The sequence below is a fragment of the Anguilla rostrata genome, chromosome 4, assembly GCF_018555375.3.
Source record: "Anguilla rostrata isolate EN2019 chromosome 4, ASM1855537v3, whole genome shotgun sequence".
Taxonomy (NCBI): domain Eukaryota; kingdom Metazoa; phylum Chordata; class Actinopteri; order Anguilliformes; family Anguillidae; genus Anguilla; species Anguilla rostrata.
The window spans coordinates 27,888,985-27,914,734 of NC_057936.1; the positions used below are offsets into that span (position 1 = coordinate 27,888,985).

Sequence of the window (25,750 nt, forward strand, 5' to 3'; positions counted from 1 at the left end):
GAACCTGTTGGAAGTAAAAATGGTTAAACTTTACTTTGTTCAAACCACAAATGAAATGGCAATCATTACACACTAGCCACTGCCATTGGCAGAACACAAGTAACACCTTAAAGCAATTTATTACAACAGGGATGTTTGCAGAAAGGGGTTTTAAGTCGAGAAACCCAAACTTGTCTGGACCCAACAGTTCTACAAAAGAAAGTCTGCATGTGCCATTTGTGTCTGTACATCGCCAGCGACTTTCCAACACTAAATACAAGGTTTTGATTTGCTTATGGTACTGTTAAACCTTGTTATTCCTCTGATGCTATAATTTCACACTTCAATCCAATTAAGCTTGCCATTTTAAACATGGGACACAGAGGACTATTAGCAGGGTTAGAATTCACACATATAGTAGCAACTGATTGTTCCACACAGAACAATCGTATTTCTTTCAGAAAAATTATGCCGTAGTGCTGCTGCAAAACTAAAATGGGAGAACGTCACCACAATGGCAAACGGCATGTTTTATAGCATGGGAAAGAGACTGATCTGTGTGCTGAGCTATTCAAAATATATTGGATGTAGGCAGATGTAGATTTCCTAAGATTAAAAATCTCACACCACACCCCCCTCTAACCCACCCAAAACACCAAGCCCCCAACACTTCAGAGAAAAACTTCAGGGAACAAAACATGCTTGGGTGGTCAGGTCACCTGACGGGATCCTGTGGATGGCCCAAAAATGTTTGACTTATTTATTAAAGCAAATCCTATATAAATGATCCAGGGACCACTTAAAAAGTACCTTGGATCCAACAGCTCAGCGGAACCACAAGGGGGGAGGGCAACCCACCAGCAAGTCCACCTTTTCTGACACTTTCAGAAATGCATCAAAAATATCTTCATTACTATAAAACAGATTGTGTCAGGTCTTAAGTTTAAAACATTAAAAAATATATAGGCCACCACAGAACTTAAAAAGGCCCTGTGCCTCTCACTTAATATAATACAGTAACATTTTAAACTCACTTTTTGGTAAATTTGCCAACTGTAAAGTCCTTAAAATTAAATTGAAATCAATTGAAAGGGAAGCAAGCAAGCAGCAGAGACTGAGCTAACTGACACACACTCTTCACACCTATATTTGCAAATGCATATTTTCAAGCAGCAGTACAAAAGGTATTCATGAAGAATGCATAATCTCTGAAAAAAATACTGTATGAAAACATCCCTGCTACCATGTTTCTAAATACAAAACTTCTACCAATTTGCTTCAGAGTAGCAAGAAGTCCTTTTTTTTTTTTTTTTTAAACAGATAATATTCAGTCCTCTGGTGTGAATGGTATGGATGACAGTCTTCCTTTTTTTAAGCTGAAGGATCCATAAGCATGCAAGCCTCGTAGAGGAGGGCCCGGAGGGGCTCAAGGTTCGGCTGATGGTGGCTTCTTTTAGGCCAGGGCTGGGAAAGCCTCTGGGTCATCCACATTGGGGACTGACACTCCACTAGGCTGTGAAAAGACAGAGGGAGAGAAGCTGTCATAAGTACCATTTCTATAGAAGAGCCCACTTTAACATCTAGCATAAGACCAAGAACAGTCCCAAGTTAACTGGAGTTGACCCAACTGGGGCTCTATCCTCCTACCTTGTCAGGTCTGCCCCCGCGGGTTGGCCTGTTGGCGCCACCACCGCTGCTGCCACCGCCGCCGCCACCACCACCACCAGCAGCACCACCGCCACCACGCCCTCCCCTTCCGCCACGGGGTCCGCCACGGCCACGCCCAGGACGACCTAGATCTCCAAAGTTGATCTCCAACTGGGATGTGATGTCATTGGCCGGCTTCCGGAAGTGGTGCTCTCCGGTTGGATCATCAGCAGGGACCTGAGATAGAGGGGAACACACATGCACGCGCACGCGCATGCGCGCGCACACACACACACACACACACACACACACACACACACACACGTACACAGTGCTCAAACACCTTCAGGCCCAGCACCTTAGCCAATCATCTGAGATATAAACAGCTTTTTGATAAAATGACAACGGTTAATTCAAGCTGTTCAGAAACCTCCGCAATGTCTTCTCTATGGGCGCTTATGGGTTTTAAGCATGCATGTTGCCAAGTCTGAAAGGGCTCTCCAACATTTTACATCAGCAAGCCGCTAAAGGTTACTTCAGTGCAGGTGATCGTTCAGCTGGCATGTAATTTTCTCAAGCAAAAGTGAGGACAATGCATACAAACATGGGGCTTGGAGGTTTTGACAGGCTGTTGATTAGACTTGGAAAATTCATGCTCAAACAGAACCATGCTCACTCTGAAGCACAGAATAGTAAAAGCACAGCTCAAGTCAATAAGCCACCAAGTTGGAGATGCAGCGGCGATGAATCAGTACTTTCGGATATCAGGCAAACTTGGGAAAAGTATGGAGGAATGTGAATGCAACTGCTTACGCCGAGGGGAAGCATCTTTCCGACAAGCATCTTTGGCATAGCATAAAACCGTGTGTGAGCATTTACCGAGTGAGTAGATGTACAGAACAAAACACATAAATTAGCAGTCAGTTATCACCCAACAGACATCAAGTTGTACTTGCAAAAGAGTTGTTTGCGTTGGTGCCATAAGCAGACCAGTGGAAAATGAATGCAAGGGAATATAAACACCTTCTGGTAGACCACTGGCTCTGGCTCAATCTCAGGAGTGTCGATCAAAGTACCAGCAGGTCTCTGTTTGAGGAAAAAGGCCAGGAAAAGATTTAGTTCATAATAGTATAATACTGTAATAATAATAACTTAACAAATACTAACTGGCTATTGTAACTAACTTTAACGAGTTAAATGAGTCTTGCTATGTAAACCTGAGCAAAAAAAACTATATATTATTAGGCACTGGGATCTGGATTTTTCAATCCAATTTAATGTTCGAGAACCCTGTAAAATGTTACTTTCTCATTGTAAACCAGCAAATGTTCAAAGTACAATCAAATTCCACAGGTGAAAATTTATAAGTGCATATAAAAATAAAAATACACTTAGACCCTGATACAGTGCTATGAACATGCTAGGCGTCACGCTTACTTCGTCGCTCTTAGACTTGTGCAGGACATATCCCTTTTTCCAATCAGCACCCTCGTTGGCCTTGCGAATGTTGAACTCAACCTTGGCTCGCTCTTTGTCCTGCATGGCCTTCCATTCATCCAGAGTCATCTCCTTGGGTCCTTCCTCTTTGACCTCCTCAACCTCATTCTCCCTGGAACACAAGCCACAACACTGCTGGGAACCGGAATCAACGCCCTTTGGTGGAACGCGATACGGCATGTGATGGACTGGGATATCACTGGAAACACTGTCAGACATGTTCAGTGACTAAATACCAAGCAGAAATGGAACATCAGGAGGGCTCCACTCACTTGTTCTCAGAGTCCGCAGGGGGGGCCTCCTCTCCCTCAGCAGTCTCCTCGGTGACGTTGGACTGATCAAGCTCACTAAAGTTTAAAAAATAACAGTCATCCATGCAATATGGCATCAGTTCTGCATAATGGTAAAATTGCCACAGTGATTTCCATCAGTGGAATTTAGTGAAAATGTCCATTTATTAGCATGTACCAAAGAATGAGAGAATATTGCCGGTAACACATGGACCCATCAGTATCAGAAACACGGCATTTTTCAGGCTACTTTACTGAATTATTATAACTATGGAACATTAAGACTGTCACTTAAGCCACTTCATGAGATCGGAGTTTAACCATTTTAATAATCTGAATTTGTGTCAACACAATGAACAACATGCTATTACTTAATCCAGGTATCTTATATGTCCCATGATTCATAATCAAATCATGAAAACACCACTTAGGTATTCCAGGTAAATACATCTTAACAGCCACAATTTGAAATTTGCTGTGAATTACGACACCCCAGAACATCTAACGATATTAAGTAAATAAAACAACTTTGCTGTATAACCCACAAATCTATCAATAAGTATATTTCTCTTTGAAACGGACACAACTCAAAACAACAATGTAAATAACAGATTTATGGTATGAAATTGCAACAGTATTCTACTAAAGTGGTTAATCCAACATGCATCTGTAACATCACGCTATTACCTATACTTGAATTGTAGATGACCATTTATCACTTGTAATCGCACTTGCAATGAAATACTACTGCTCAATAGCTTAATGCTAGTAAAACGTGCAGATCGCCTACCTCAGCTCATCCTTGACAGTGCCCCAGTTGTGAGACCCACTGCCGCCACGCTTTTCCTCAGGTTTCAGGCTGCTGAAACAAAAGCCAAAAGTCACTTAGCTCTGAGATGACAGCCAGAAACCCAAGTGCTCAGAACTGGATCCTCCCTTTCATGCACACCGCAGAGAGAGCGAGAAGAGGCACAATTAACGAATGACTTACGATCGGTCGCTTCCGCTGTGTCGGTCAAATTCGCGCTTTCCACGAGAGTCAAACCCATCGCCCCTGCCCATGCCCCGCCCGCGGCCACCACGCCCCCCGCGGCCGCCACCACGGCCTCTCATGGGCCGGTCTCCGGCAGACCTGATTGGGAGAGGAAGCAGAGGAAGAACAGTGAGCTGGAAAAGCACACATCTCCTCCCACATAACCAATAACACCTTGTGATCGTGTGTTCAACTTTAAACACAGGTACATTGCTTTCATTAACATTTTTTTAAAATAAACATTAGTGTCTTTCCCTTTACCACACCACTGTGCAACTCAAGTGACAGTATGACAGCATGAGATAACTATGAGATGGGGATAAATGTGCATTTAGGGAATGTGGTGCACATTAGGAACCAGCAATATTGGAATATCAATATATTGAGGGCAAATATCTAAATAATTGAATATGGCCTGGTAACAATAAACTTAATTATTTTTCTATTCTATGTTCCATTTCCCACATGATTTATAAATATATAATGTTTTTTAAGTATTGACATAATATTTGATAACACAGGGAAAATTCTCACTTGGAAAATTGAGTGCAGACTTAGGCATGCTATGTGCACCCGACTCAAAATCATATCCCAATTCAGACTTGCGTGCAACTTGTCAAAAAGGGTCTGGCACACCCTCTCAATGCCAACTGATTATCTGAATATTGATGGGAAATTAAGCTGTGCATTGTATATTACGTACAGGTCCTTGTTTTATTCAGACCACAGGATCGGAAGATAAAGTACCGGCCATTGATCGCCACTGAGTCAATTCTATTTTGATGTAGCTAAAGTAAAATCCAATCTCTAGTGTAAATTGTCTTAGTGTTTAAAAAAATTTGTGCTAGTGTTTACGAGAGGGATGGTTACTCTTCTGAGTTTATAAAATAAACAAGAAAAAACAGGCTAGGTTTATATTTGGATACGTCCGTTTGGATTCAGTTTTAAGCATGTGTAAATTAGCTGCAAGGAGGACTGCAAAAATAAAATCTGATGACAGACTATTACGGTTTTATTGGCAATGGCCTACACTTTACCGATTTACCCTCGATACTCCCAGAAAACAGTGAGCACACAAGTGTGGTATCATGAGCAACATAAAGTCTTTAAACAATTAAATGTCTGGCTGTTGGCTAGCAAGCAAGTGCTAGTTAGTTGGTTGCTTAGCTAGCTATGTGTAAACGGTGTCCCTTTAGTGTGCTATTGAAACCAAGATTATATTAGGGTGGGATTAGGTTGAATGATACTGCTGGATTAAGGTTATTCATCTATGACAGTTTTTAATTGAAGGACTGTTCCGAAGCAATATGTATGCTGTATTCAATATAGGTGAAATTGCCAGTCACAATATCAATTATGAGCTTCACGTTAAGATATACCAAAATACTGCTGGACCCTAGTGCCCATACATCTGCGGTGGCCTCTTTTTCAAGATACATTTACCTGGTATAAGGTGTATTTAGTCCTGTGAAAAAGAAAAAAATAGTTCAAGAGCCAAAATGGCAATCAAATGTAGTGTGGGTTCGACATTTCAAACCTAGTTAAGCAAACACAGAACCAACACTAATATAACCACAAAAACCAGAGTCCTACTAAATACAGGAATTATTCTCTGCTGAACTTTCTACTGGATGCTCGACCCACCATGGACCACGAGGATAAAAAAAATAATGCGGCCAATACAAACAGGTTCTCTGCTGTATCTGACTCCATCTCTCTGTCACTGAGGCTTCTAATGCTGCCCCAACTGCATTCTAGGCACTCACTTCTCCACTGAAAACTCGCCGCCCTCCGGCTTTTCATCGGAGGGTTTATCGAAGCGCCGTTCGCGAGGGGGCCTCCTGTCAGGCCTCCTGTCGCTGGGGCGACCCTCGCCTGGGCCGCCCTGCTGCTGAGAGCCTGGCTGTCCCTGCTGCGGGGTCTGTTGGTCAGGCCTCCTGCCCACTCTCCTGATACCTGAAACAAAAGCAAGCCCCACTTAGAACCTTCCACACACAGAAAGCAGAATAAAAATGCCGGTGGGAAATGAAAAAGAAAAAAGAAAAAAATTTAAAAACATGCAACTTCACCAGCTATACAATATCTTGAAGAAAATGTTACCACAAAATTGCCAAAAGGTTCAACCCTGAATTTCTACAATCTTTCTGGCACTTTCAAACACACCGCTTATAAACCTGCAGTGATGATCATGGGCTTGCTAAACAAAATTCCTTACGTGCTGTCCGTAAATGCATAATAAAAGTGAACCATATTCTAATAACTTGAAAATCCCCAAACAGCTGTAGGAAGATATATAATGAAGTTAACTAGATGAAATCACTGAATTTGGATTGCAGTCGCTGGAATGTGAATTAACATATGATGGGCTATGAAAATGACCAGTAAATTGGCTTGCCAAAGACAATAAAATCGATCAGACTTTAATATTGAGAATGAGAAATGCCTCATTTATTGAAGCTAACTTGGTGTGGTAACAATAGTCACGCTTACCAGCTTAATTTCAGATACTGTAACTTGCCATCATGGAAGGGGGTTAGCAAATCGCCTCCCCCACCAAAATAGACGTGAGCCAGTGTAAGATACCAACAGCTGCTGGCACGTTCGGGTGTGCACCTGTTTGGACTTCTCACACGTTACCAAATCCGATTCAAAATTCGAATTACTTAAAACGCTTCAAATTGAATTCCGCTAGCTAGGTAATGTTAATGAAGGTTCTCTGTGTTTCATACTCACACAGAATTAATGCGAGTGGGCCCTGGTTGTACCATTCCTGTGTTGTTCTTGCAAGCAAACTAATTTTATGTGAAAATGCGTCTAATAATCAGATAGCTGGTTGGCTGATCGGCTAGCTGACTTGGCGACCCAACCTAGCTTACTTGCACACCACGCCTATCGTTTCTGCAATTAGCTACCAACAATACTTTGCAAGATATTAGCAAGCCAACTCAGCTAGCTACTTTCAATTCGAAGTAGCAAGTCGATGAACCGGTTAGCCACTGAATAACACTAACCGCGTAATAAGTTTAATTGCTAGTCAGTCGTAAAAAACATACTGAAAAATATCACTTGAAACGTGCTGACATCACTGCCCAGTTAAGTGTATGGGAGGAATGCAGCTCGCAGGTGTTGTGACAGTTCACCAGCTAGCTACCTAGCTAGCCAACCCTCAAAATTCCACCACGCGGTTGGTCCCACAACGACGGTGCAGAGTCGGGCCTTTCAGTTGACCACCCATTTTATGCCCTATTTCAACGTTACAGCTCCGAGATGAAACTAGATCATTCCGATCCATGCATAGACCTCGCCAGTTAGCAGTTTTGTTTAACACTATGTCGATTAGACAGCTAACGTTGCAATTTTCACAGGTAACTTAAACTAGCTAGCTAAAAACAGGGCCATTTGTATTCAGGTCCCCGCTTGGCAAGTGCATAGATTCGTTTTGTCAAATATGAGAGCAACTGAAAATGACACTTTAAGGCTAATACTGTAGCTCGGCAAAATATAAGTTGGGCGCTAAAGCTGCAACGGGTTGACAATAGAGACTCGTTGTTGACCTCATGGGGGGTTAGCCATACAGTAAATACCCTGAAAGCCAGCATTGAACACCAGACCCTTCGTGTTTTCAAGTATGCGGAGCAACCATTTCTGGAAAACGGCTTACCCTCTTTCTTTAGTGGGACTTGAGGCTGTGTTTCTTCCTTCTTGTCCAGAAGTGGGTTCTTCCTGTCCTTCTGCGACTCTTTTTTGGGCTGCTTAGCAGCTTGGGCAGCGGTCTTGGCGGCACTAGGAGCGGCTCCGTCCTTCTTCTTCTCAGCCTCTTTTAAGACCTCGAACGGGTCGGATTCATCATCAAATAGCTGGTCGAACCGATTGGTTACGACACAGCCGAAACCTTCTTGCAGATGCCCGGGCATGATGGCGCCCCTTCAGCGGGATTCTCCTCCGATTCTACGAGGCTTGAAGCGCACAGCTTGCTAGATGCTGCCACAAGATGGCCGGGAAAGAGACCTCTTCTCTTCCGGCGTGATAGACATCCGGGACTTCAATTTAGGCGCCGTGTGGGGCGTGTAGTCTTATCTTTACGCAGAGTGCCAGGATACAGTGTGAAGGTGCGCACCCGAAAACTACTAGTTCCAACAGTGTTGCGTCTCATTCTATTCTTGAAAGGAGTAGCTCTGAAGCGAACTGTCAGTGTCATTATGTTGCGGACGAGCGGCCGCTTGCAAGCTAAAACAGATCATGTAGCATTGTTCACAAGTAGAACTGAACGTATAGCCTTGTTCGGCAAAATGTTGGTACCGTTCATAATTGCAGCTAGTTCAATAACATGTTTTAACAGACGTCTCAGCCATAAGGAAAGAGTAGTACGGAAGTTAACAAGTGTCAGCTATTCTATTAGGAAAGATAAAAATTGCAAATGAAAAAAAAATTAAAATAAAAAGTAACGTTTATAAAGACAGTGTATTGTAATGTAATTAGTATTGTAATCTAGATTATCTGTAATTAATGATTGTTGAAAACCATTGCCTCCATTAAAACATAGGCCTACTTCCAAATTTAATACTTTCCCACCTCTCCTGTATTACTTAGGCTACTGTTGCATTGGCACATTCCTCATATCTTTTAGAATATGGTTTGTAAACTAGCTGTGTTTCTTGTGCTAAATGTATAATAATTATTTCACCTGATGCCAGTGATTCTGTTGCAAAAAGACAACCAAAGCTATCAGTTAGAGGAGTCAGTTAAATTTGTCTCTTGACAGATTTACCACCTCACCCAAGTTTTGAACGGCTACTTGGGAAACAAACATCGACAGTAACCTTTCTGTCACCCAACTAGGCTATTGTTTACCATGTGTTAATGTTGACATTATATTAGGGTAAGCCTACTAATTGCTTTGACACATTGGATCAAAATGAATGATTTCCTTGTGAAACAAGATATCCACAATTTAACTATATGATGCCTACTGTTATAAATTACTCACATAAAATAAAAAATCTTTTTTGGTAGTTTTAATATTAGCTATCATAAGTCCTTTACATACAAAAAAAGATCCTATTTTGAAGATTGAATCCTCTGTATTTTAGAAAGTTTGAGTAATGAACTTCAAACAAGGTGTTTCCCCCAAAATGGGTGGTCTACATCTCATTTTGGAACTAAACCTAAAAAAGAATCATAATAAAAACAGTAGGGTTCCAGCAGCTTTGCTGCTTGGTCCTCTAACAATAGCGTTCCAGCAGCTTTGCTGCTTGGACCCCTATGAATAATAAACAACACAAATCTAGTACATTAAACACAATAATGAGCTTATTTTGATTGGAGCACTTGGAACAACTGAAATGCTACACTATTTGAGGAAGGAAAATGAAACAACTACAAATCCAATACAAGGCTCTGGGTGGCAATGCAGGGTTTTCATTGTTATCTGCTCATATGAGTTGGTACTACTTTTCAAGGTTTATATTTTGTTATTAACATGTTTTAATATGGTTATTGTTGTAATAATAATAATTATGATTAAGTTATATTACATAGTGGTTATAATAATAATAATAATAATAATAATAATAAAAGTTTAATTGCTATCAAAATCATTACATAAGTAATATAGACCAACTCTTTATACAAAATTGTTGCAAGATTATGCCTTCTACTATCAGCCTTGTGTGGTTCATAATGTAGCCTACTCAAAAATTTCTACACGGGACATCGAGATTTATGAATGCCTTTACCATGCAGGGCTTGTAATTAGTCTACAACGTCACTGTGTGAGGCAGCGATGACCAAGTGCACATTCACTGGACCAAGCCAAGTTATCACTTTGATTCCGTACATCGCCGGAGGAATGCAACGGTGCCAACCGTCGGGCAACTGAACAAAAGCGGGACTTCTGTTACTGTGCGCTGGAACAGGGAAAGCTGCATTGAAACGCATACAATCGCATAACGAAATGATTTTTTTTGACGGCTTGGCACTCAATAACTCGTTTATTTGAACAAAGTTCACCACTTTCTCGATTCCAGCATGCTCAGACGAGATAGTCTAGCAAGCAGACTTTAATCTTTGCTGCTGTCGTCGTCAGTAAAACTATTGGAGGGGAAAACTGAAGTATTATTTTTGATCACATATTTTAAAATGACATCTTCTGTGACTGAAGCAATTATTGAATCCTATGCATTGATGTTTTTCGTAATGTCAACATTCTTTATCTATTTCTGCGCCATGATTTGGGCATTTTGCAACCCAAAACTCAGTAGCGTGGATGAAGATTATCAAATGAAGGAATTAAACGAAAATCGTTCAAAAATGTGCGATGAGATTCCCTTGGATCAATTCAATATGATGCGCTCGGAAAATCTGCAAAACTCAAGTGACTGGAGGGCAAACATCACAGAAGAAGCCTGCTTGAAATACTTCGACAGCCTTATTAAACTACAACAGAAGGAATGAAATCTGGCTGTGGTGATCTGATCAATCACTCTTCTATTTGTGCAAAATATTAACACACGTTATTTGCATCTTATTTTCTGTCTAAAACTGTAGAAATTACTAAAACAAATTCTTCGACATCATACCCATGATTAGTAAACCGTAACCTAATCAACCTCAGTTTTAGAGTCAAACGCATTTTCATAAAATACCTATTACGCGGTCGTAACTGAGCTGCAAGCAACTTATTTGGAGTACTATAGTACATCATGTACTTTATAAAATGGATGTGCACTTTCAATGTCGTCGGTTGGTTGTGAACTTGTTCTTGTATTTATTTTAGTACGTAATAATATTAATCAAATCAAGCAATTTTATTTGTATAGCGTTTTTTCCACGAAGACTCTTAGCAGGGTAGCAGAATTAGATAAAACAGTTCTTACATGTCATCAATGGCTACTATGGTTTCACCTCTATTCTGCGAGGAGCAACGAAATATGAGCCTTTTAATGTGCGGAGAGTTGCGTAATTTTAGGAGGAAAATGTCCCCACGACCTTCTCGGTTTCTCGGGAAATGTTATTTAAAGTCCTTGTATTGATAGTTTGTAACCTGGCCCCGTAAGAGTTTTATAATTGGTGTTCTTCGGGCCCATCATTGCTGGCTTATAAGCAACCCCCTGACAGATTCACTGTGGCCTTTTTGAAATTAATGTAATTTAGAATAACCCTTATCTCCTGTTATTCTTCTTAATATTTCAGGGCACAGGATCGCAACTAATTTGGCATTCGATATCCCCATAATGAAACTGACACCAAGTTTAGAAGCTCATCAATTTTTTATAAACTTGGCAAGAACTGTGAATTAAGTAGAGTCCCTAGGACATTAGTCACAATAATTCGTTTGATGATAGTCATTGAAGTACTGCCAAATCCAAGGAGTTAAGCTACTCTACAGCAAGTGGAATACAAATCATCCAATGGCTAAACATATAAGAAGCTTTTTAGGTTGTGAATATTTAACTCATGCACTGTAAGATCTGTGGAAAGCGTCCTTTTCTCATGCAAAACTGGAATTCTAAGATACATCCGGAAGCTCCTCATGTACATTGTGCCTGCATCAGAATGGAGAGTGCAGGGAACACAACCTGGAGAGATCCAAATCCCGGATACCTTACCGGGCCCATTCCAAAATGTGCTCGTGATCAAACAGTAGCTTTAAATTTCAATAGAAATCTACAAGCGGTTGGGGCTACATGGGGCTGTCTTTCAAGCTTTTATGCTACGGTTCCCGAGTGTCAGAGATCAAGCTCAGAAACCAGCAAAGCAGCAGCCAGTGAACCCCGTTTTTATCACTTACGTTCTGAGGGCTGGGACAGCAGGATCCTGATTCAGGCACACTGGGAGAGGTCATTTCCAGGTCCCAGAGATTCACACAAGTCATTCTCTCAGCCAAATGAAGATAACTTGCCAAGCAGCACATTTTACGCGCCTGATCATCAGTTGAGCCAACGGATTTATTGTCATGAAGGTATGCATGCTGTTACTCTGAAAGGTAAATTCAAAACACTCAACACACAGGGTCTCTTGTTGTACATTAGGGAACTGTTAGTATGCTTTTAAACAAATTGTCTGAAGTATTTTAAGACTTAAAGAAGTGGATGTGTATTGCACTGACACTGTGGGTCCTGTATGCTCCCCAATGCAGTTGTTATTTGAGCCTTGTTGGTGCACTGTCTTTGTTTCCCAACAATGCCACAGCTCCCCCCCACCCCCATGCCTGCCATGGTATCATGGTACAACACAGGTGGCTGCTTGCTGCCCACCTGTCACCTCTGGGTTACTGACGACATAGGTACTTGGGGATCTTTCAGTTTAGGTTTTCAGACACTTTGAAGTTTAGTCTTCTTGCTGGGCACGTCTTCATGTCTATGGACTGCTTTTTGACCTTGGCCATTAAATGCGGTTTTCTTATTTCTTTCAGTATCTCCATACTGCACAAGTCAGATGCAAAACCATAACAAGTGTGAAAATACGGAATGCTCTGGTAAATTAATATGCTCTGCTGTGCTATTGTGTTGTACAGACTAGCTGTGTCTATCTCACATACAGCAACAAAAATGGTTTCTTTAATTTTCATTTACTGTTACTCTGACTGGAGGACTCTTATCTCTCAGAAATGCATCCCATAGCTTTTCATAATCATATACATGTACAGGTCATACAGGACAGTCGGGTATAATGAATACAATGAATAAAAATATCATGAATAAAGTTTTGTTATTTTCCACTCAGGCTTGCATCATTGCCAAGTGAATGAGCGTCCTACTTTTGGCAAGGTAAGTAGCCACATTTTCTATTGATAAAATGCTGGCAGCTGCCTGTTTTGCTTGGCTTAAAGTATTGTTAGTAATGCTTTAAGCTAAGAGGTGGAGTTCGTGAATATAGGTCAGAAACCTGTTAGTTGGAGTCTCTTCAGGCGGATTTTATGTTAGCGCTCTCTGCAAATCACGAGGCACTGAGGCCTCTGTGGGAAGGCATGTTTGAGTTAGCTCAGGCGCTTGAGTACAGTGTTGACACATCGGTCAAACAAATGTGTCAAATCCTCAAGTAAATATTTTTCACCTCAACTTAAAAATTCAGAGCCAAACTGCATTTACACACAGATAGTTCTTTCATCAATTTGTTGTGTGGTTGAAAAAAAATGAATGTTAGCGAATATACTCATGTATATAGGAAAACACCTGTATGGTCATCTTCTGTATAGAAGGAATTTCCACCGTATTTTAAAAGGCAATTGTTTTTCTCAGATACAGAAGGCCTCAGCTGGATATAGCACACCCCTACCCACAATCCCAGGTAGCCATCTTGTCAAGACAAATGTTACCCAGAATGCATCATCACACTCTCTCAGGAGACCTCAGTCTTCCCTGACGAATGTGTTGCCTACTGGATCAAGCTGTGAGAACTCAGTAGAGGCGGGACACATAGCCCTGGCTACCCTAGTGAGGTTGCGGGCACTGCTGGCACAGTGCTGCCACTCTCTGAACTCCCTGTTTGAAGTTCACCAGGACGTCATCTGCTGCCGCCACTACTATGCCTCCGCTGTGGTATGCTGGCTCTTCTGTATTGTCATCACCACCGTGGTGCTTATTGCTGCTACTGCGTTTAGGTCACCCCACAATGGAGACTGAAAAGCGGTGTCTAATGGAATAACTGTTGTGTTTGTGTTTCACTTTACCTTGTTGAGGTTTACATTGTTGGATTATTATGTGTTTGTTAATGTATTCTTTCACTACTTAAAAGGGGATGAATAATCAATGTATACGTCAGCTTTTGTTAATCAAGTTAATCACAAGGAAATTCAGTTTTCATGTCACAAATGAGCAGAGATACTATCAATCTGCTTGCATTGCAAATTTCTCATAGCCAGGAAATAATGAGGGGTCTTAACCTTTCATTTAGCTGACATTGGTCTTGTAACAGGATCGGTTTAATTATTTGCTATAAGTACGTGTAGAGTCTCAAAACTTTTAAGAATGCAATGGTCCTCTGTAATATACTAGTCAATTTTTAAATTGAAGTGTTCTGTGGTTGTGTGTAAAGAAGAGAAATTCAAATGGGCCATATGACTACTTAATTAATGTCATATTGCATTCTGTGGACGCAAATCTCTTTCATCTTTGACTTTACTTTTTATGTTGCTTTCAAGCTCCAGTTATTTCTCACAATGGGCTTCTGCCATGTCTTTGACAATATCCATCTGAAGCACAAACAAAAAGGAAGTCAAGTGTGAAAAGATATTTGAAAAAAGCAATGTTGATGGCAGCTGGGGTCTGAATAATGGACATGTCAAAAAGAGTCACATCCGAGAATGAAAAATAAAAATAGATCAAGCATGTGTGGCTCTTCTTCACCACAGAAAACAAATGCCATTATACATGGTCTGCTGACCATCCCATTTCAATCATATACAGAATACCACAATGCTATATTTGTTGAAAATCACATCCATTGTATCCCAGCTCCACTCGCATATATTTATTTGACACATTGGGCTGTATTGTTATTTTGAGGACAATCTTTATCCCCATCCTTCTCTTAGAAGGCAGACCTGGTTTACAGGTCATACTGAGAAGTATTAAGGCAGGCATCCCACTGTGCTTGCAAAGCTGTGATGCAATTTCTTTCTTTATGCCTTATGTATGACAACAGATGGTACTGTAACATTTAATCACTTTTAAACATTGCACCTCATTTAAATCAGTCTACTCCCCTGTGCCTCTTAGGCCTTTTATATTGTATTTGAATGAGCTCCTGAGGGTGTAACAAAGCATCACATTGTAGAGGTTACTCATGTGGCTAGTTTTGCCAGAACATTCTGGTAACCTGAATGGGCACTAAGCTCCATGACATGACCTGCCTAATGTAGTGGCTGTTCAGAGCCAAGCTTGCAAGGTCCAGATTGCACTTAGAGGAGAGTGTAGCAACTGGAGGTTGTCCAAATGGCCTATCCTTGCTTTGTGGTGTCCAGATCAGCTGGGATTCATTGGTCTAGCCTCCCTGACCTGAATCAGATAACAACAACAGTCAGGCACAATGTGTGGTCTTCATACTGTATCAGAATTATTGGCATTATCGTGGCTATTGGTTTTACCATTGGCACATATCTGTCAAAGCTAGCCTGCCCTGTCTGAATTTTCAAAAAACATATTTATCAAATGATTCACCACAGTTTGAGAATGGAATTTCAGGTATTTTACTTTATGTTGTCTTTCGGCAGTATCCATCTACCAATACAAAACATACATAACTTTTTATTTTGAAATAAACACATATTCAATAAAATATATGAATATAACCATAAAATGAAACAATTACTGATACAACAGTTGAATTTCTCTTGTACATGAAACATTAATAACCACTATACAATATTTATTACTTTACAAAATAATGTAATCAATTGGTAAAAATAATTGACAGACAAGGTATGAAATAAAGCACATATTCCTATTTTAAAAACTGTCCACAATATGAATGACTCCCTTTTTAAAACTGAATTAACCTCTCCTCATACTTTGTTATTGGCACATCTAAATTGGCTCTAAATGTGCCAAACCACAATGAATTTTTTTTACTATATTTATGTACAACCCATTCTACCCAATACCAAACATTAGGCAATAGCTAATTTTGCTGTTAACTCTCAGAAAATCATTTGAAAAACTGTAATGCATCCAAAGACAAAACATTATTGAAATGCCAGATGAAAAGCTGTTTTGTTGTCTTATAAAACCATAACTGAAATGCCCAAATGAAAAGAAATATATTTCAGTTTAAATACTAAACTGTATACACAATGGATGGTTTAATGTATCTCTTTTTTTTGTTCCAGTGGAATCTGAAAAAGGCTAGGTCAAAGGTCAAGTGGCCTGAGTGTAAAAACAAATCTGAAACTGTTTTTTCCTTTTGGGTGTGATTATGAGAAGCTATATCTAGGCATGGTGGGAGTGGATAATAATCATAGTTGTGCAATCTAGGTGAAGTGAGTTTGTTGGTCTTTAAAAGCCTCTGGGATTCCATCATGGTAAATGGTTAAGACAATTTTCTGTGAAAACCAAGCATACCCATGAAGGCACTGCAACACTGTAACATATAATGATACCTGTTACAATCTGACCTAAAAGTATTATGAATAAAACTTGGCAGGCCCTCCATCAGGGAAAAAAGTTTACTTTAATCACATTCTGTACTTGGATTTTCTAAATCAAATTTTCCCTTAAGGCCACTTCTGCAACAATACTTTGACTGTAAGAAACATTAATATCTTTTCTTATGTTTTCAGAAATACGCAAATACACAAATCTTAGAATGTATCCTCGGATAAACCTCACCACGCACAATCATGTAACATACTGAGACATATGAGCTCTGATGGAATTTCATGTACAATGTCTAGGTTTACATGATTGTCATATACTATACAATACATTTCACATTCTGTTGACATCTATAAACTTACAATACACTCTCTACCTAACACATACTGTAATGCATCTTTAACAATCAGTATTTGTTACTTTGTTGTTCTTAAGCAGCATACCTTTCCATTGAGAAATAACTGCCATTTATGTTTTTATGATCTGCATACTAGTCCACTTAATGGTATTTGCATTGGTAATTATAATCATAATTTACAATTCTGCATATAAAAAGTTGTGAACACGTTCAAAAAACTAGGGAGCAAATTCACCAGCTGTGGTCATATATGACAACCCTGTATGAATGTTTTAAATGGAAATAGGGGCAATATGTTACATTTAAAAAATAGTAAAGAAAATAAAATAAAATAAAAAAAGAAATCACTGGAGATTACTGTCCTTAACCACCAACACTGGCTTATAATGCTATGCAAAGATGATCATCCTCTTGCTCTCTCATCTGAATTATTATGCCAAAATAAAGAATAAGTCCATTCCAGGTCTGGACATACTGTATGGTACTGATTGGCCCTTTATTGCAAAGGTCTACATGCTTCAAATTTGTCCATTATACCTGTATTGTGAAACTACACAAAGCCACCTGCAAGACCCTGTCAGTGTTTGACTTGAGATTTAAACTGAGTACACTGAAAACTGAAACAAAACAATTAAGCTTTAAGTACAAATAAAGTAAAGCACAATATTAGAACAAAGTTAACAAATGACATCTATTATACCTAGCTACTTGAAGTGCTAAAAGATTTATTTTCATTTCTGTCCAAAACAGCATCATTTGAAATGAAAGAAAAATGCCATTTTATGGCATTTCAGTATTTTTGTCAATTCATTCTTTTAATAATACAAAACATTCAAAACAATAAGTCAGTATTATATAGCTGTGCAATGCTACTGTTGCTGCATCATCATTAAAATGTCATACCTGTATTTAATGGACTGACAGCAAAACAAGACCATAATGAATCTTAACTAATTTTCTGCCATAACTATAATACACATTTCCCTCTCAAAATGTCCCTCATCCTGTCTGCATTTATGTGATTCCCCATTTATTACAGTGATCTTTTGGTAAACAAATAACAAGACTGGGCACAACCTCGAGCATTTCAAATATACAAGCGACATAAATGAAACTTCAAGCTGATCTTTAAGTGGACTACAAAGCAAAAAAGGCAAATCAAACAAAAAATTCAAAAACAATTAAAATAAATGCTAATTATATGAGAACCCAATACTATCCAAATACACGCTAATAATCACTAATGTCATTCAAAATCAAAAATTCTCTCGAAGGTTTGTCATAAATATGAAAATTACTTGGTCCTAACAAGAAATGAAATATTGATATTGGTGTCGTAGGAATACTGATATGAATTATCACGTAACTGCATGCGCTTGACATGACTTATATTTGACTCATATTCCATGCATAATTTTACATTCAAGTAAATGCTGTTTTCTCTGAGGTCTGCTCTTTGGTTTTTTTTTTGATGTAGATGTAAATACTAAATAGCAGGAGAATCAGGTATTTAAAAAACGCAACAACATTTCCCTTTAACGTTTCCTTTTTGGTTTACCGACACCCCTGGTAAATTAGTTTGACTTGCCTTTTTAATGGCACAAACAGCAACAACAACAACATTTTTACACAGCAGTAACTACTCTCATATGTGAAATGGGGAATGTTTCGACTTTAGCTATCACTCCCCACCCCGTGAATGCACTGCGCTTGTGTGTATGCTGTTAATGTATGAGCGGTGTTTATTAAGTGACAGCCTGGCTGAGGCTGCCTGGAGTCCTGTGGGCACACAGAGTCTCTGAGCATGCCAGCACTGACGCTAAGGCGGGCACTCCAGGAGGGAATGGTAGATCTCCTGAAAGGACGGCCTCTCCTTTGCGTTCCTGCGCCAGCAGCTCAACATGAGTTTGTAGATTGAGTCAGGGCACATGTCTGGCTGGGGCAGGTAGATCTGGCAGGACATGAGACAAATATATGCAAGTGCTGTGAAACCATTGCATCATACCTAAAAATGATCAACGGTGACATCACCATTGTAATAACTGTTATCTACTGTCAGATATGTAATTCACCATTTGGTCGTTTTCAGCCATAGGAAGCTTCAACCCCTCACCTGCCGTTTCTGGTCCCTGAAGAATTCGCCGGTGTTCTCGATGACCTGCTCGTCAGAAAGCTGGGAGTAGGGCTGCTCTTTGCAGAATGTCAGCGTTTCCCACAGGGTCACGCCAAAGGCCCATACATCGCTGGCGGTGGTGAACTTTCCCTGGGAGACAGAGGGACAGACATTGCTATCATCCCATTTGTTCAGGCTACATTTTACCCCAAGCTTGCCAGCCTGGCACTGGTTTCCTTTAACACGTGGCCCATGAGTGCAGAATTTATCAGGGTTCACTTTCCTGCTGCTGTTTCTTTCTAAAGTAAAAATGTGTCCTTACCAGCAGGATGCTCTCCCAGGACATCCAGCGGATGGGCAGTACTGCCCGGCCTTGGATACGATAGTAATCCCCGCTGTACAGGTTACGGCTCATGCCGAAGTCAGCAATTTTGATGGTGTAGTTCTTGCCTACCAGGCAGTTGCGTGTGGCCAGGTCTCGATGCACAAAGTTGAGCGAGGACAGGTACTTCATTCCAGAGGCAATCTGAGTGGCCATATACTTCAGATTGCTATAGCTGATGTTACAACAAAGAGTACAGAGCTTTAGTGTGGGACAATACCCAGTAAACAAGTGATTACACACCAGGTCAACTCAGACCACAAAATTAGTCAAATTCCTGGCCCAGGCACTAATCGAAAATTAGAAATCCATATCCTGCAGCACCTTTTTCAATAGAAATATTCTCTTCCTGACAAGAAAATTCTGTCTGTGTCTGCTGTCTGGATTAATATATCTGTGCCAGATGTAAAAACTCAAGTGAATGCATTACCCTAAAATGAAATTTTTCTCCCCTGTATGGGAGCTCTGCTGAGGACAGGCATGCTGTGTTACCTGACAGTGGGTGCGTTATTGAACAGGGCCATCAGGTCCTCAGGCTCATGGCGGGACAAGAATTGGTTGAGGTCCCCGTTCTCCATGTACTCTGTGATCATGCAGAGAGGGTCACTGCCGATGCACACCGCCAGGAGGCGTATGATGTTGGGATCTTTTAGCCGTGACATTATCTTTATTTCTTTAAGGAAATCATTCCTGCAAACAGGGAAGAGGAGAGGCTCAATCAGCACAATTTTATGGATACAAAGAAATATACAGTGCTGTGAATAATTATTTGCCTCCTTGCTGATTTCCTCTATTATTGCATATTTGTCACATTGACAGATCTTCAGAGAAAATGTATAGTGGGCATATTGGTGATATGGGTGTTTGATTATATTTGTAATTAAATAAATGAAATAATAATTAAAAATGTGTTTTGTGTTTACTTAGTTTCCTTTTGTCCAATATATTTTGTATAAAGATCTGAAACCATTCAGTGTGACAAATATGCAATAATTGTGCAAATACTTTTTATGGCACTGTACATACATCCACATAATGAGCAGAATGGCATTCAGGTCCTAGTGGTAATGCCTACAAGAATGAACACCTTACTGTTCTGCAGATTATTTGGCTATGTGCGATCAAAACTTAAAGGAACACCAGCAAAAAAATAAAAAATAAATAAAAGATTAAACCCTTAGTAATAAATATCTGCACCAGAATGGATGTAAAGAGCACATAGAACTTGTACCAGGCATGCCAATATGGTCGGTTACCTTGCGTTCTTGTTGGCGTCTGCTCTCAGCATCTTCACAGCCACAAGTATGGGCTGACTGTCACTTTCAAAAGAGAAATCATCATCGTCCATGAAGTCCTGCATCCCCTCCGCTTCACACAGATGCACCTGAACGACCCCAAAAACACAGAACAGAGAATCAAGATTATGTCATTTATGCCAAGATTCATTTTGCTTGCATCTGGCCCTGCTGGGCTTGGTGATGCCTTGACTACTGACCTCTCCAAATTGTCCCTCTCCCAGCTTTTCTTTGAAGGTCAGCAGCTTCCGGGGGAATTCCTCCACTGCCACGTCTTTACCGGACAACAGGTCCATGGTGATGGCCGGCACAGCGTAGGTGTTGCTCCCCGTCACCCCCTGCAGGTTGACAATGTCTGCCTCCGCATAGTGAGGGACGCCTTCCTGGGCATTGGCCTGGGATGACTTTGATGCTGCACTGGTCCCTGCAGCAAAAAAGGAGTGCACATGTTCACACTAGCACACACAAGCACACACACACACACACACACACACACACACTTACAGTTACAATGATATCGCTCTGCATTCACTCTCCACAAAGAAAACTGCCTTTGACAGCCTGATGCCTCATTAGAGGCACAAACACAAAGCTGTCTGGTGCAGCTATGAGGGACGGTGGACGGGGCTCACCAGCCTCCTCCGTGGACTGCGAGAACTCGGGCAGTTTGCGGATGAGGCGCGAGGGCTCCTGGTAGTCAGGTCCGAGGGGGAAGATCCGCTCATAGGTGGAGTTGGACTCCTGTTCGCTGGATGATGAGGATGAGTTGTTGTTGTTATAGGTGAAGGTCTCGCTCTGTATTGACAGACTAGCAGTTAGTTCATCGTCCAGCATCCGCCGAGAGGCCTAGAACAAAGGATCCTGAATGAAAAAAAAAACATGACCAGCCCTGACCCCATACTACATCAGGGACCGTGACATGGTCAACGGATGCACACAATCACACACAGCTACTTCTTTATGGATGAAATCTCTTTTTATCACTTCACTAAAGCACACATTTACATGATATGTAACATATCAGTTACAATTGAAAATGAAACAAATCATGGTAAAGTAAGGTAAGCCATACACATTACTTTAGCTACAATATCAAGATCACTACACATCCGCTGCACCACATTCTCACTGTTTGTGTCAAATGCTCCTTCACCTTTTCCAGCATCTTCTGCCAGACTTGTCGCCACAGTATGATGACAATAATGGCCACTAAAATGAAGATGATGGCTACCAAGCACCCGATCAGGATCCGTGTGTTGCTGTCATCTATCTTGTGTGTGGGGTCATCACCTGCAAAAGGAGGGCAACAGTCACCTTTAACAGGCCGTGAATGGTCTCACACTGTAGACCACGGGTGTCATAGTCCAGTCCAGGAGGCCCACATTATCTGCAGGTGTTTGTGGTTTCATTTCAATTAGCAGCCAATTATTGCCTCGAGAACAAGGTGCATGAACTCTTTTGGCCAATCAATGACTTAAATGAATCACAGGTGTGGAAACACACTGACAGCCAGCAGATACTGGCACTGGGGAGCCTCTGTGTATGGTTTTTGTTCCATCCACAGTTGCAACCATTGAATTTTAACAAGCTGTTCATTTTTCTTAATTAGGTGCTTTGGGATTATTTACCCTCTCAAGCCACATTATGTCAGAAATAGCTATGCATGCCACAAAGAATGAACATTTCATGTTCCATATTGTGCTCATTGAGCTATTTTGCCAACAACTGCATAAAAATAGTTAACAGATTTTTTAACTAACCAGGACTGAGGGAAATAAATAGGTTTAAAATTCTTGGATTGCAATTATGGTTGGAATGAAGAGCAGCATACATAGGGGACTCCAAGGACCAAGGTTTACAACCACTGCTCTCGACACCCTTTTCGGATAAGACTGGGCACCCCTGCTTTATTCAGACAGGCAGACAGAGATAGAGAAGGAGTCATAACTGACAAGTGCTATGGCAGGGGATCAAACCTCCACCCACAGGATCATGTCATGCGTAGCCAATAATTGTATAACATTTCCCTTTTGACCATGACCCATACAAAGCCATACAGTTTGTATCAGATGCTATTACTGGTCTCCTGAAGTTTCATTCGAAGATCCATAGAAAAGGGGTAACACTGACCTGGCTGCGTGCTCGTGGGTGGGCCAGTCTTAGGTGGGGCCAGGGTGGTGTTGTATACGGCTGTATCTGAGAGATAGACAGCAGAACAGAGAGAAAAACAAACCTCATCAATGAGCAGGCTCTGCAACACAAACTCATTACATTTATTTGGCAAACGCTTTTATTCAAAGTGAAGTACAGAAGTACATACCAAAGGTCATTGGTATGCAAATGGACTGCATTTATATAGCACTTTTATCCAAAGCGCTTTACAATTGATATGTCACATTCACCAGAGCAGTTAGGGGTTAGGTGTCTTGCTCAGGGACACTTCGACATGCCCAGGCGGGGGATCAAACCGACAACCCTCCGACTGCCAGACAACCGGTCTTACCTCCTGAGCTATGTTGCCCCTATGCACTTTTTTAGGCATGCAAATGGATACAGAAACCAATGATAGTGGATCAATATGTGGAATATCTCAGGGAATCTTGAAGATTTATTACTTATGTTTAATATCCATCATTCTGTGCACAATTCAAAATGATGTATTCAAACCTTTTACCGTGCTATTCACTTCAATAAGAGTTAGACCCTATAAGTGAGTGTCTAGCCAGAGATCATGTACTGCTCTACCTGACTGGAAGGTGATCTCACTGAACATCATCCACACATCAGCGAAGTAGTACTGGCATTTGATGGCGCTGGCCATGTGGTTATGGAGGGAGACCGTGACAAAGCGGGCGCTGGGGTTGACATCATCCATGACGGGGCTGAAGGACAGGGGCGTGGGCTCCCAGTCTGAATCTGAGCGAAAGTAGCACACCACTTGCCGGAACGTCTTCACCCTCTTTGTGAACATGTTGTTGCAGTGCACCTGTACAGAGATGTAGCAGTGTTCAAAACTAGCTGTTTATCACCCACAATTTTGGAGCCTTGTCCAGTTAATCCATCAAGCAAATAGTAAATGACAGTGAATAATAAGACATTACACATTCATATAAAATAATAATTTATTATTTTTAAAATAAATTTAAAGTTCCTTTGTGATTAACCCCAAAAACGTACTCCTGATTATGGCTCTTGCATCAGGAGACTCACTCCCCCCCCATCCACACTCACTCATACACACACACACACACACACAAACACAGCCTGTATCATGCACCTTCATGGTGGTGAAGTTGCGAGCGCGGTCAAACTCAAACATGATTTCCACATAGTTGTTGGGAAAACTCTCATTGGTCCAGCCCACATAGTCGTAGCCTGGCCAGACACTGTAGACGTGGCTGTGGGTAAAGTCATCCTGGCCACACTGGCCATCTGTCAGCTGGCCCAAGCCCTCTGTCATGCTATGAGAGAGAGAGATAGAGAGAGAGAGAGAGAGAGAGAGATCCCCCAAACCGCTGAAATTAATCTTTTGAAGAGGCAGTACAGACAGGTTTGGTTCAATATTGGATTGATATTAACTACATTTCAATGGAAATGATTACTGGAGGCAGTAACTGCCTTTCGCCACTAGATGGTGAATGATGACAACTGGAAGGAGTAGCTACCATTCACCACTAGATGGTGCCATTCTCTTTTAGTCACCTTCCAGCCCACTCATGGCTCATCTTGCATCATTCAGGAAAGGTGGGTCATTTTCTGGCACTAACCCAGAGGAATTAGGCCTAAATACACAGTGTCATGGAAGATGTTGTTTGTGTTACAATGAGTTATGAGTTATGAGTCAAGCACTATAAAGTGGAGACAAGTCATGTTGCAGAGACAAATAGTACCACAGCCCGCTCTCTTATGCTTGTGCTATTCAATAGTCATGGCACAGGGGACTTTTCACAAGTCTGAGAGTAAATGAATTTACCTGTAGCCAACAGCCCCGTCATACACAGAGTCATTCAGGTACACATGCAGGCCTTTAATGGTCATCTGCTTTCCTGCTGGAGCGTTGTAGGACACCAGGCCATCTAAAATACAGGAATGAGTGAGCACTGATCAGACTGCTCTCATGAACTCAACCACTGCAGAATGTAGCCTATGGAAAGAATGTATGTTTTGAATGGAACAAAAAAACATGAATTGCATATGGCATTGTACAACTAGTTCAGTGTTCAGTCAGAGGAAGACCTTTCATATGCAGCTTTGACTGCAATCTACAGGTACCCGATCAACTGGCTGGGGTTTCTAGATAGCGATAAAACAAGGATCCCTAACCAACTGAACCCTCCTGTGCCCTGGGTGAGGGAGTTGCCAATTTCGTGTTGCCATACAAAGCTGCCGGACACAGTAGGCACTGGCATGGTCCGGATTCAATGAAAGACTATGGAACTCATACTGTACCTGTACTACATTGTGGTGTCTTAACCGAATGAGCCGCACCAAGATTTGTTTAAACTTTGATCTCTTTGGTAAACAATGTGCAGATGATACAGCACACGGTGATATCTGCTCTTCTTTAAGAATAAATATCAGTGGAAGAGCCGAGATAAGGCCATCAGTTTATTGGGGTCAACAGGCAATTATTCCCCTGATAGTGTGAAATAGTTTTAAATTCTGAGTGTCCCTTGAATAATGCCTGATAGCTCAGCTAAGATTTCTCTATGTATAAAATCGCTATTTAATATGAACTGAAGCATTGTTTATTTAAGACATACAGTCATCTTACAAACTTCCTGGCCAACTCTTTTTTTTGTAATGTTAACAACTTTTTAAAAGCTTCATAATTCAGCGTTGTCTCCTTCTTGGCTGCTGTTGTTCCTCTTATCTCACCTAACCATTCACAGCCGTAGAGCTCCACCCTCATGCACACATTCATGGAGTGGTCGATCACAGGCATGAAGCGCACAAAACGTGCGATGATGGGCGGTTCCAGATCCTTCAGCATGATGTCATAGGCATTCCTATTCCCCTCAATGACCTGCGGGGTAACAAACGGCCATATTATTCAATAGCTAC

General features: G+C 41.0%; 2 protein-coding genes and 1 long non-coding RNA gene across 5 annotated transcripts in view; 1 reads left to right on the forward strand and 2 right to left on the reverse strand.

Annotated features, from left to right (window-relative positions):
- Positions 1–100: 100 nt before the first annotated feature.
- serbp1a (SERPINE1 mRNA binding protein 1a) lies at positions 101–8,470 on the reverse strand. 2 transcript variants are annotated; one of them, XM_064331999.1, is made up of 9 exons: positions 8,108–8,470; positions 6,213–6,402; positions 4,405–4,545; positions 4,204–4,272; positions 3,396–3,470; positions 3,064–3,235; positions 2,650–2,712; positions 1,627–1,863; positions 101–1,492 (listed from the first exon to the last, which is right to left on the reverse strand). In XM_064331999.1, exons 1-9 carry the CDS (start codon positions 8,358–8,360, stop codon positions 1,433–1,435), a joined length of 1,260 nt encoding a protein of 419 aa, XP_064188069.1. In that variant the 5' UTR covers positions 8,361–8,470; the 3' UTR covers positions 101–1,432. The 2 variants fall into 2 exon arrangements, with proteins under 2 accessions (XP_064188069.1, XP_064188068.1); XM_064331998.1 differs by having other exon boundaries at positions 4,204–4,275.
- Positions 8,471–10,095: 1,625 nt separating this feature from the next.
- Positions 10,096–14,774, forward strand: LOC135253109 (uncharacterized). Its single transcript, XR_010329536.1, has 4 exons — positions 10,096–12,406; positions 12,860–12,922; positions 13,171–13,214; positions 13,686–14,774. It is a non-coding gene; the product is annotated as an uncharacterized LOC135253109 (long non-coding RNA).
- An 836-nt stretch (positions 14,775–15,610) lies between these two features.
- Positions 15,611–25,750, reverse strand: part of LOC135253108 (discoidin domain-containing receptor 2-like) — a 37,251-nt gene continuing 27,111 nt past the window's right edge. Inside the window, exons 5-17 of one of the 2 annotated variants that reach the window (XM_064332001.1) lie at positions 25,565–25,712; positions 24,660–24,762; positions 23,964–24,147; positions 23,432–23,672; positions 22,817–22,882; positions 21,840–21,976; positions 21,319–21,481; positions 20,887–21,110; positions 20,648–20,775; positions 19,884–20,081; positions 19,332–19,566; positions 19,010–19,159; positions 15,611–18,847 (exon numbers count right to left, since the gene is read on the reverse strand). In XM_064332001.1, the coding sequence (XP_064188071.1) occupies positions 18,716–18,847; positions 19,010–19,159; positions 19,332–19,566; positions 19,884–20,081; positions 20,648–20,775; positions 20,887–21,110; positions 21,319–21,481; positions 21,840–21,976; positions 22,817–22,882; positions 23,432–23,672; positions 23,964–24,147; positions 24,660–24,762; positions 25,565–25,712 (2,109 nt within the window). In that variant the 3' untranslated portion in view covers positions 15,611–18,715. Of the gene's footprint in view, positions 18,848–19,009; positions 19,160–19,331; positions 19,567–19,883; positions 20,082–20,647; positions 20,776–20,886; positions 21,111–21,318; positions 21,533–21,839; positions 21,977–22,816; positions 22,883–23,431; positions 23,673–23,963; positions 24,148–24,659; positions 24,763–25,564; positions 25,713–25,750 lie in introns of both variants that reach the window. The other variant, XM_064332000.1, reaches the window with a different exon arrangement.

Bases quoted from the DNA above. Each gene is read 5' to 3' on its own strand.
- serbp1a (XM_064331998.1), bottom strand. From the start codon at position 8,360: ATGCCCGGGCATCTGCAAGAAGGTTTCGGCTGTGTCGTAACCAATCGG. The intron at 4,276-4,404 runs GTAAGTCATTCG...CTTTTGTTTCAG, and splicing joins CACAGCGGAAGCGACCGATC to CAGCCTGAAACCTGAGGAAA. The intron at 2,713-3,063 runs GTAAGCGTGACG...TTCCTCAAACAG, and splicing joins ACAAGTCTAAGAGCGACGAA to AGACCTGCTGGTACTTTGAT.